This window comes from Globicephala melas, chromosome X (genome assembly GCF_963455315.2).
Source record: "Globicephala melas chromosome X, mGloMel1.2, whole genome shotgun sequence".
Classification (NCBI taxonomy): domain Eukaryota; kingdom Metazoa; phylum Chordata; class Mammalia; order Artiodactyla; family Delphinidae; genus Globicephala; species Globicephala melas.
In genome coordinates, this window is record NC_083335.1 from 98,190,506 (window position 1) to 98,203,224 (window position 12,719).

The following is a 12,719-nucleotide window of genomic DNA, read 5'->3' on the forward strand; positions in this document are numbered from 1 at the left end:
TTCGAGGTATTGGCAACGAAAAGTGTCTGAGCTTATGATGGTTAGCTTCCTAGAAATATATGGGAAAAAAGCCACCACTTCTGATGAGGATTATGTCTAAACTATACCAGTCATTTAGTTTTCTACCTTTCCCTGCAGTGGAGAAATTGGTCATGATCTCCTTTTCTCTTACCATTCTTCTCTGAACCTTTCCCAGTTTCTAAGCCTGATTTTAAAAAAGAATTTATGAACGCCTAAACATCAGGGGGAAATGTTTCTTATTCTGCATTTTTGATCGTTTCATGGGTTGTTTATAATTTGCATAAAATGCAATTTCATTCACTAGATCCACTACATCATGTTCCTTCTTCATCTCACAGAGGATTTGAGATGGCCTTAACAGAAGCTATGTGAAAGAAAAGATGTAACTCCCAGGATGCTTTACTTAAACTCTCTGAACCTTGGTTCTCGGATGTGTAATATAGAGAAAACAAAACTTATTTCACAAGGTTTCGTTAAATATCCAATGAGGTAGTACATACGACATGTCTGTCATAGCACACAGTAGCACATACTAAGTGATTAATGTTTGTCAAAGTTGTTTTTAATGCCAAAATTACACTGGCCAAAATATGGTTTGCATAGAAATAAATCCCATGCTCAGTGTGCCAAAAGACAGATTTATGTAAAAGTTTGAAATAAAATTTCAATCAATTAAAATCAGTGAAGGCAGTCATTTAATAGTCAAAACAACTTGCATTTGCTATCGTATTTTATACTTTTTAAGGCATTATGGGACTAAATCCAAAGGCATAGAGTGATTGTGTTGAAAATTAGAAAGGCATTCTATAGCTGACTTTGCCCATTTACTGCCTATATCCCCTTATTCTCACTACTATACTGCATATAGGCACAACTTCCACCTGCCAGAATCTGCATTTCTTTACCTGACAGCTTTCTGAGGCCACCGAATCCCACTTTTTCCACCTGAGTATGGCTTCACATACTAGGAAATTAACATTCCCCCAACAGGGTTCAACCAATGATGGGAGATGGTGTATAAATACCCCAGTGCCCTCACCCCTGAGTGGGATAAACCTGAGACCTGTGTTTCCCAGAGCTTCTTGGCAGGATTAAACTCCAGTCACCAACAGCAATTGCTGGGTTAATAAGTATACCCTTCTAATCTCCATTCTCTTTCCATTCCCCATCTCCCTACCACTGTTTCCTTCACATCGTGCATAAACTACTTATGCTGGAAAGCTCGTCTCAAGGTCGGCCTTCATAGTAACCCACAGACGAATAGCAACACTCCTGTAGTTGAACAAGTTGAGTTTATTACTTTTGGTAATGAGGGAGAATACACACCATGGGCAACCATGGGTTATACGAGTAAGAGAGTATTCAAACCTGTTGTAGGATGTGGGTTTGTGTTAGATGATTTAAGGGAGGGTTTAAGGGCTTTGCTCTGGATTTCATTTTGACACCTAGTAGGAGTAACTCTGTGATTGGGTATCTTAATACATTTTTCCTGGAAGGAGAGAAGACTAGAGAGAGGCTGAAGATACGTAATAATTGATAAAGAAGCAGCAGTGACTCATTAACAGGATGGGGAAGTGTCTGATATTTTCTGGTTTGGACATCGTTTATGTTTTTGTCTATATTCTTACATGATTATGGAGTGGAATTTCTGTCATGATCTGCAGTGGTAACAAAGTAGCATGTCTGATATTGATGTTTTGTGAAACAGTTTATCTTCAACACAAGAATACCAAGGCATAGCTGTACTAGGCCAGCCCCCTCATGTCAGGAATTTCTCTTCTCTTTCTCTTACGCATTTTCAGTTACTGAACACAGCTTTCTTTTAACAAAATATGTTCCAAATATAGCATTAAGAAGACTTATTTCTGTGTTAATTATTCTTTGATTTAAATAATGATATTTGCACTGATTTCAATATTCATCCATCTGAGTAATTTATAAGTGATTTCAATTCTAGACTATGAGATATTTTTGAACCTAGTTAGCATTGAAATATTTGTTTCTTGCTTACTTCACATATGTGTGTGTATATATATGTGTGTGTGTGTGTGTGTATGTGTGTTTGTGTGTTCTCCACAAATACACATCCACATACAGACTACTTTTCAAACTATTCTGATTAAAGGTCAGTTACATTCTGATTATAAATTTTTTCCTGCAAGTCTCCAATTGTCACTGAACTCAAATTTTTTTTTAATTTTATTTAATTTATTTATTTTTGGCTGTGTTGGGTCTTCATTGCTGCACGCAGGCTTTCTCTAGTTGCAGCGAGATGGGGGTAGTGGGGACTACTCTTTGTTGTGGCGCGCGGGCTTCTCATTGTGGTGACTTCTTTTGTTGCAGAGCACGGGCTCTAGGCGCACAGGCTTCAGTAGCTGTGCACAGGCTCAGTAGTTGTGGCGCGCAGGCTCAGTAGTTTTGGCGCATGGGCAGCTTAGTTGCTCCATGACATGTGGGATCTTCCCGGACCAGGGCTCGAACCCATGTCCCCTGCATTGGCAGGTGGATTCTTAACCACTGCACCACCAAGGAAGTCCCATCACTAAACTCAAATTTATGGAAGTGATTGCAGTCAGTAGTGGATTTATTTTTATTAATCTCATTCTAACAGAAATGTTGCAAGGAAGAAAGAATATGATATATAGGAATGCATCTTGAAAGTAAAGTCATTGCCTTGCTATTAAGAGAGCATTGTTTATTTTTCAGAGAGCTAAAGAAGAGGCCCAGCAAAAAGAAGCAAAAGTGAAACTCCTCACTGAGTCTGTAAACAATGTCATAGCTCAAGCTCCAGCTGCAGCACAAGAGGCCTTAAAAAAGGAACTTGACACTCTGACCACCAACTACCAGTGGCTCTGCACCAGGCTGAATGGGAAATGCAAGACTTTGGAAGTCAGTTGCTTTTCTTGATCTTTATCAATTAGTATATGTCAGCTTATGGTTATATGTGAAGCATAGTGATTAAGAACACAAACTCTGGTTTAAGATTACTTAGGCTCAAATTCTTCACTCAGGCACTTACAAGTTTGCAACTGTGGGCCATTTGCTTAACGTCTATAAACCTATTTCCTATCTATAAAATGGACATAAAAATAATACTGATTTCATAGAGTGAGAAAATTAAATCAGCTATTCTATATAAAGTACTTAGCCTAGCACTCAGTACTTGTAAGCCACTCCCAGTCTATTGTTGTTGTTTTGATTATTATTATTATTATTAGGTCACAAAATCCCATGAATAAGTTTTCTCAAGATTTATAGAAACTGGTCTCTCTTTTTTCATATATTTGAATGTCCATAAAGTCATATAATTATCTTAGCAGGAAGGTATTCTGGGGAGAAAGTATATCTTATTATAATTCTCTTTAACAATTGTGGTGCCCTATAGAGTTCTTTACAAGACATATTGTCTAACTAGCTTTTTTCTGGACATTTTACATTATATTAATTTATTATCATAAGTCCTGCCTTATCTTTCCCATATGCTTTACTCCTTAGGTTATGATACTCTGAATATACTTGATAAGGAATTCAGATACCCCAAGTGATTACCATGTAATTGTAACAAAAGCAAACTGTGATTCTCCATGTGAAAATACTGTTTATTAGCAGTTTGTATCATGTCAAGGACGCCAAAACTTTACCTACTACCAAATGCTGAAGCTGCCAGATACTGCACACCAATTGGGCTTTAAATTGAGCCAACTTCTCCTGCATAAACTGAGTCATCTTTGTGAATATAGCTGATAAAGAATTCAGGTGTCCCATTATTGTTGAAGAACATGATTGTTTAGGGAGCTTTTTATATTAAGTGTTTTATGTTTAGAGGCAGATAAAACTCAGACCAATAGAGTAGACCTTTAAAAAATATTAAAACTGTATCCTTCACCCTGTACCCAAGATTTCCAATATTACAACTCCAAGTTTCTCCATTATCAATTCCAGTTCCTTCTTTATTTATCAGTCCCTGTTCATTTTTTATCCAATTCACTCCTCACACACTTGCCTAGTGCCTTCTGTATTCAAGGAACTATTATAGTTGCTGAGAATATAAAGGAAAATCTCTTCAATTGGTGCTATGTCAGTACTACAGAAAATAAAACAAAGAATGGGAAGAGATGACCCTGAAAGTTTCAAGGAAGTCACAACTGATTCAATATCATGTTATATGAGATAAGGACTTTTTATATCTAAGGAAGTGCTTTCTGATCATATTCAAATAAAACATTTAAATATTGTTTTCCTAGGTTCCTAATTTCTTTACATCATCATTATTCTTTGCTTTCTATTATTCATGTTGTTCACTTAAAAATATGCTACTCTGGAGAAATGTCTATTTAGGTCTTCTGCCCATTTTTGGATTGGATTGTTTGTTCATGTACCACAGTGTTCATTGCAGCTCTATTTACAATAGCCAGGATGTGGAAGCAACCTAAGGGTCCATCGACAGATGAATGGATAAAGAAGATGTGGCACATATATACAATGGAATTTTACTCAGCCATAAAAGAAAGGAAATTGAGTTATTTGTAGTGAGGTGGATGGACCTAGAGTCTGTCATGCAGAGTGAAGTAAGTCAGAAAGAGAAAAACAAATACCATATGCTAACACATATATATGGAATCTAAAAAAAAAAAAAAATGGTTCTGAAGAACCTAGGGGCAGGATAGGAATAAAGGCACAGACGTAGAGAATGGACTTGAGGACGCGGGGAGGGGGAAGGATAAGCTGGGACGAAGTGAGAGAGTGTCATGGACATATATACACTACCAAATGTAAAATAGATAGCTAGTGGGAAGCAGCCGCGTAGCACAGGAGATGAGCTCGATGCATTGTGACCACCTAGAGGGATGGGATTGGGAGGGTGGGAGGGAGACGCCAGAGGGATATATGTATACATAGAGCGGATTCACTTTGTTATACAGCAGAAACTAACACAACACTGTAAAGCAATTATACTCCATTAAAGATGTTAAAAGGAATATGCTACTCCTCCAGAAATCTATTTTGGGGTATGTTTTCCAAAATTAATTAATTTTCATATTAATAACAAAATTTTCAAGATTTTTTATGAATTATCGTTCCATTTCTCATCTGTAATGGCACTTCTAAACTTTCCTCTTCGTGTTAAAGTTATCAAGTTATTTAGTCTCTCTTTATTCCTTCTCCACTGGTTTGGAATATATATGCTATTTATTTTAATGGAACCCTTAATTACCTTAAATACTATCTTGCATACCTTAATCCACAAAGTCCACCAATGATAAATATTTCTGCACACCTAACAACGATATAGCAGAACCACTAGAATCATTTAACTCTGAATTTATTTCCCATCTTCCATATTGTTGTTGCACCCTATTTCTTATCCCCCTAAATTAGTCAGTGCTATTGCCACTGTGTTGTTGAAATTATTATTATTAATATTTATTTAGATTTGCCATCACTATTTTACCAACTTCTGTGATGTTTTTTGCTTTTCTGTACCCTTCTTTTGCTTCTGCTCTTTCACTGAGTGTGAATAGCAAGTGCTCTCAGACTTTGTATGACTGAAAATGCCTTTTTTTTTTTCGCTCTCAGTGTTGAGGAATGGCCTAGCTGAGCATATAATTATGCTAGGGGAGTTATTTTTTTACAACACTGAAAAATGTTATTCTGTTTTCTTCTGCAATTTCTTGCTGTCAGGAAGTCTGCTGCCAAATTATCGTTTCTTTATAATTTTCTCAGGTACATTTCCATTTTCTCTTTGTCTTTGATGCATTGCAGTTTCAGTCTTATCTATGTGTAATTTGCTTTCATTTGTACTTTGTCACCTGGTGTATTAATAAGAACAGAAAGATTCTTTCTTTCTTTGGTGGTCTCCAAAAAACTTTTTTGGAGGTTTTCTTTCTCCTAATCTCTCCATTCCTTCCTAGGGGAACCTTTATTAGATCTATGAAGAATCTCCCCATCCTGTATTCAGATTCTTGGCTTCTCTTTAATATTTTCTATATTTCTATCTCTATCTTTTGGATTCTGGGTAATTTTCTAAAATCCATCTTCCAGTTCTCAAGTTTCCTCTTCACCTGCCTAGTGCATAATTTATTCTTTGATATATAAATACATTCATCTCTGCATTCACATCTATCTATGTGTGTGTGTGTTTGTATTTTTTCAAAGGCTGTATTTTCCATTTCTCAATGTTTTACTTAGTTGTTTTGCAAATTTGTCTCTTTTGCATAATCTTCTGCTTTTGTGTAATTCTGTTTTTTCCTTTAAACAATTTAAACTTATGTAATATAGTTGGTTGAGAAATCTCAACTTAATGAGTAATAGCATGAAACAGTTTTGGTTTTCCAGTAACTAAGACCAACCAGGTTAAACTCCATTTTCTGCCTATAGTTGGCTTTTTAATCAGTATTTCAGTCTGATCCTCTAAGTTTTCATTTACTTTTAGTTATTAAAAGTCTCATAAATTTTTTGTTTTTATTTTTTTAATTTTATTTTTGGCTGCGTCCGGTATTTGTTTTTCTCTTTTTGGCTGTGTTTGGTCTTCATTGCTGCGCTCGGACTTTCTTTAGTTGCAGCGAGTGGGGGCTACTCTTCGTTACAGTGCATGGGTTTCTCATTGCGGTGGCTTCTCTTGTTGCGGAGCATGGGCTCTAGGCATGCAGGCTCAGTAGTTGTGACTCGCAGGCTCTAGAGTGCAGGCTCAGTAGTTGTGGTGCACGGGCTTCATTGCTCCGCGGCATGTGGGATCTTCCTGGACCAGGGCTCGAACCCGTCTCTCCTGCATTGGCAGGCGGATTCTTAACCACTGTGCCACCAAGGAAGCCCTAAAAGCCTCATATAAATTTTGATCTCATACTTTATTAAAATCTTCCACCAGCTTAATCTTGTGGGTTCAGTAATTTATACAGATTTGGGAGTGAGAAAAAAAGATCTTACAGTCCTCTTCTCTCAATTTCTGGATAGTAATCTTCTAATTTTAGTATATGGGAGGATAAGGAAGGAAAAATACTCTTCATCTGATGTTCTTTCTTTGGCTGGCTGCAGTTGCTATTAACTGTTTTGTTAATACCCACACACATCTGTGATGATGAGTCTGTTATCACCAGACTCTATAGGTTATCACTACTGATCTGGCTTGTTCTCTATAGGTTTGTTGTGGTCTGATGGAGAGCCCAGTTGGCCTTGTTCACATGGACTTCGAACCCTAGAAAAGATTTCCTAAGCATACATGATAACAGAGTATTCAACAAGAATTTCAGGCTGACTCTTGCCAATAGCCTTATACCACGTTGAAAATTAAACCTTTTTGTCTTACCCACTATATCTCAAATCAGCCTGTGGGCGCTGGCAGATCCCATATTACGTAACTCTTAGGAATGAGAAACGTGAAATAGTTGTCCTTGATCCCTCTTTGGCCATACCAGCATCTCAGTAGGGAATGCATCTCAACCATTCCTTTCTGAATATACCCACCCACTTGAAGAGCATTGCTCTTTTAGATCCTGTAAAGAAAAGGGACCAAGGGACCAGATGAGTTTCCCCTAAACACCCTCATAAAAAGGTAAGAAAAAAGGATTGCCTAACTTTTCAAATTCTCCTCTCTTCATGTTCCCCCAGTGCCCTCCCCATTAGCCATCTCTCTTTAGATGAGGGCTTGTAGAAACATCTAGCAGAAGTTTTAACAACATGGAATATAGGGAACTTAGCCATTTTATTTCTTAAGTATGAATTCTGGTTGTTAGTCTCAAGAAAAGTAGATCCTACTGGCAACTTTTATCACCAGGCTCAACTTATTTATTATAAAATTTTTAAAACAATGTTCTGTTATCTCTGATCACAATGTATGGATTCTACCATTTGTTACAACTGTTGACTCCCTCTAATGGTAGTGAATTTTGTCACACGCTTGTAATTTTTTTGTTTGTGAGCTCATCTGTAGTAGGAATTATATTTTACTGGAAATCCCTTCTGTGCTAGGCTATTGGAGGGTCCTTATGAGTCTTTTCTATTTGTCCCTACCAGAGTCTGAGAGATGTTATGTTCTATCCTCATGTGACATAAACTTAGGTTTCACTTCCTTACCGGTGGATCCTTATCTTCCAACCAAAATCCAAAGGATCCTCAGCTTTCTTGCTAATTCCTTATACTCCAGTGGATGGGGATTTTATAGTTCTTGTTTCCAGGAGAGGTGACACTCAGCTTTACGCTTTTCCATCTCCCTGGAATGCATGAGACCAATGCCTCTTTTCCCATCCCAAATTAGTTTTGAATACCCCAGCTTTTATGTTCTTATATGCCAATATTTTGTTAAGCTTTGTTTCCCAACCTTTAGTGCACTTAACTTCCCCTTTTATTTCTGCCACCTGAGGATTTTTCATACTTGTTTCATAAATCAGCTGTAAATTGAAAAGTTTTTTTAAAAATATTTTATCTAGCATTTTAATATGACTGGATCAGGTTGGGGGGAGGGTTTACCACATCAGCTCCATTTTGAATGGAAGTTTCCTTTTTCATTTGTACTTTCTTCAAAGTCACTTTGAATTTGGTGATTTCAAGGTAATTTTAAGTTCCAAACTGTTAACAGTTATTCTAAGTGGCTTTTAGCTCCAATTCAGGCTGTAAGACTATATTTTATTTTGCAAAGGTGACCTGTAAAGCCAGTACATTCAGCCTCTCCAGCTGTGTCCTTCAGATGCATTGAGGACACAAGAGGCCATCCATCCTGATGGTTAAATCAGCAAGGTAGTTCATTATCTCAATCTGCACCAAAGTTAATAAGACACATTACCAATCGCATCTCCTTATCTTCAAAGCTCTAAAGTACCCTCGGGTATTAGATGGGATATTTATATTTTCCCACTGGGATCTTTGCCCAGAAGGAAGACAGCCTGTAGTCCAGCAGGAGCTGGAAATGACCCAGGTTTAAGATTTCTATCACTTTTTAAAGCAAAATACTTAATTTCACTTTCTGTAATAAACTGTACATAAAATACTAAGCAAGAATTGGTAGGCTAGCAAGGCAGGTTAGACTGATACTTTTCATCAGTTAGAGAGAGAATGTTCTCCATCATTTGCAAGGGCTATGAGCAAAGGTGAAAATATGGGGAATCTGATAGAATTTTTAGAATTTTTAGTTTCTCCTAAAATAAAACTTCCTTCCTAGGCTTCATTTTTGGTTGTGGGGGAGGGATTGCAGGTGGTAGTGATTGCACTGCTATATCTATAAATTTGCCCAATATTTCCAATCTGTAAGCTAATAGAAAATGACTCTTTTAATATTCTTATCCTCTAATGCATCTTCCTACTTTTTCCCAGCAGACATAACCCTAATCCAGAAAATTGTCTTTATTATTTCTCTGCTTAAAAAAAAAATATCATACACATGTGGATGCCTAAACAATATACTGCTTAACTTTGCTTGTTTTGAGGGTTGTAGAAAGTGGTAACCTATAATATATTGTTTTCTGGGGCTAGCTCTTTTTGTTCAGCATTTTTGTGTCTGGGCCTCATCCATATGGCTCTCTTTGGTGAAGTTTTCATTTTTGCTTCTGTATTCTCTGTGTAAATATGATACAGTGTATTTGTACATTTTCTTGCCACTGGACATTAAGGTTCATTTCCTTCTTTTTTTATTTTGGTTATTACAAAAAGTACTGAAATGAACATTCTTGTAACTCTCTTTGTTGTCCATCCAAACCAGTTTCTCTGAGGATGTGTATGGAAAAGTGGAGTTGCTGGGTTGTTAGGTATGTGAATATTCACCTTACTGGGAATGACATTGTTTTCCAAAATGATCATTCTAATATACACACCTATCAGCAATAAATACAAATTTGTGTTAATGTGTATCTTCTCTCACACTTGGAATTGTCAAACTTCTCATTTGTGTCAGTCAACGTGTTAAATATCTCACTGTAATCCTGACATACATTCTCCTGGTTACTAATGAGTCTGAACATATTTGTGAATGTTTATCACATGTATCTTTTTCTTTCAAATACTGGTTCAGGATTTTGTTTCATTTTTCTATTAGGTTATATGTTCATCTTTTAACTGATTCAGTGTGCCTTTCATATTCATCTATTTCCAGTTTTGCAGTTGTTTTCTTCAAGTTTGAGGCTGTTTTTCAATTTCTTGTGTTCTTTGATGAGTAGGTTTTAATTCTCATGTAATTAAATTTATTTATCTCTTTCTTATGGTCAGTTTTTATGAAATGTCTTATTTTAGATATTCTTCCCCATCCCAAGGTCAAAAAAAGTCTCTTCTATATTCTTCTGGTAGCAGTCTTAAAATTTTGCTTTTTCATATATGAGTACTTTTGAATATTAATTAGTTTTTACAGTGTATATCAAAAGCCATTGAAAAATAAAAATATCTTCAAAATAGTTCATATTCATATTTCTAATAACATACCACAAGGAAATAATTTAAAATATGGAAAAATTCATATTCATGATGATGGTCACCAGAAAGATATAATAGCAAACAAAACTAAGGAAACCAAACTACAGCTACTTAAATGAAACCTTAGATTTTTATTAAAGAATATACCTAACAATATACAAAAAAATATAGGATATAATGTTTATTAAAAAGAGCTATAGTTAAATCCATACTATACTTTTAACTATCTAGTTATTTATATATGATAAAATTTAGAGGAGGTCCCAGAAAGTGGTAATAGTTGATGTGTTGGGATGTTAGGTTTATACGTGCAGTTTTATATATGCTTTTATTTTTTTCTATTTCCCAGACTGTAATGTGTTTTTTTTTGTTTATTTTTACATCTTTATTGGAGTATAACTGCTTTACAATGGTGTGTTAGTTTCTGCTTTATAACAAAGTGAATCAGTTATACATATACGTATGTTCCCATATCTCTTCCCTCTTGCATCTCCCTCCCTGCCACCCCCCCATCCCACCCCTCTAGGTGGTCACAAAGCACCGAGCTGATCTCCCTGTGCTCTGCGGCTGCTTCCCACTAGCTATCTATTTTACATTTGGTAGTGTATATATGTCCATGCCACTCTCTTGCTGTGTCCCAGCTTACCCTTCCCCCTCCCCATATCCTCAAGTCCATTCTCTAGTAGGTCTGTGTCTTTATTCCTGTCTTACCCCTAGGTTCTTCATGACATTTTTTCCCCTTAAATTCCATATATATGTGTTAGCATACGGTATTTGTCTTTCTCTTTCTGACTTACTTCACTCTAGATGACAGACTCTAGGTCCATCCACCTGATTACAAACAGCTCAATTTCGTTTCTTTTTATGGCTGAGTAATATTCCATTGTATATATGTGCCACATCTTCTTTATCCATTCATCCGATGATGGACACTTAGGTTGTTTCCATCTCTGGGCTATTGTAAATAGAGCTGCAGTGAACATTTTGGTACATGACTTTTTTGAATTTTGGTTTTCTCAGGGTATATGCCCAGTAGTGGGATTGCTGGGTCATATGGTAGTTCTATTTGTAGTTTTTTAAGGAACCTCCATACTGTTCTCCATAAGGCTGTACCAATTCTCATTCCCAGCAGCAGTGCAAGAATGTTCCCTTTTCTCCACACCCTCCGCAGCATTTTTTGTTTCTAGATTTTTTGATGATGGCCATTTGGACTGGTGTGAGATGACATCTCATTGTAGTTTTGATTTGCATTTCTCTAATGATTAATGATGTTGAGCATTGTTTCATGTGTTTGTTGGCAATCTGTATATCTTCTTTGGAGAAATGTCTGTTTAGGACTTCGGCCTATTTTTGGATTGGATTGTTTGTTCTTTTGTTATTGAGCTGCATGAGCTGCTTATAAATTTTGTAGATTAATCCTTTGTCAGTTGCTTCATTTGCAAATATTTTCTCCCATCCTGAGGGTTGTCTTTTGGTCTTGTTTATGGTTTCCTTTGCTGTGCAAAAGCTTTGAAGTTTCATTAGGTCCCATTTGTTTATTTTTGTTTTTATTTCCATTTCTCTAGGAGGTGGGTCAAAAAGGATCTTGCTGTGATTTATGTCATAGAGTGTTCTACCTATGTTTTCCTCTAAGAGTTTGATAGTTTCTGGCCTTACATTTAGGTCTTTAATTCATCTTGAACTTATTTTTGTGTATGGTGTTAGGGCGTGATCTAATCTCATACTTTTACATGTACCTGTCCAGTTTTCCCAGCACCACTTACTGAAGAGGCTGGCCTCTCTCCACTGTACATTCCTGCCTCCTTTATCAAAGATAAGGTGACCATATGTGCGTGGGTTTATCTCTGGGCTTTCTATCCTGTTCCATTGATCTATCTTTCTGTTTTTGTTCCAGTACCATACTATCTTGATTACTGTAGCTTTGTAGTATAGTCTGAAGTCAGGGAGCCTGATTCCTCCAGCTCCGTTCTTCGTTCCCAAGATTGCTTTGGCTATTCGGGGTCTTTTGTGTTTCCATACAAATTGTGAAATTTTTTGTTCTAGTTCTGTGAAAAATGCCAGTGGTAGTTTCATAGGGATTGCGTTGAATCTGTAGATTGCTTTGGGTAGTAGAGTCCTTTTCACAATGTTGATTCTTCCAATCCAAGAACATGGTATATCTCTCCATCTATTTGTATCATCTTTAATTTCTTTCATCAGTGTCTTATAATTTTCTGCATACAGGTCTTTTGTCTCCTTAGGTAGGTTTATTCCTAGATATTTTATTCTTTTTGTTGTAGTGGTAAATGGGAGTGTTTTCTTGATTT

At 36.4% G+C, this 12,719-nt stretch overlaps 1 protein-coding gene across 1 annotated transcript in view; it reads left to right on the forward strand.

Annotated features, from left to right (window-relative positions):
* Positions 1-12,719, forward strand: part of DMD (dystrophin) — a 2,243,521-nt gene that overhangs the window by 872,611 nt on the left and 1,358,191 nt on the right. Inside the window, exon 27 of the mRNA XM_060293058.2 lies at positions 2,728-2,910. Coding sequence (XP_060149041.1) covers positions 2,728-2,910 — 183 coding nt within the window. The remainder of the gene's footprint in view (positions 1-2,727; positions 2,911-12,719) is intronic.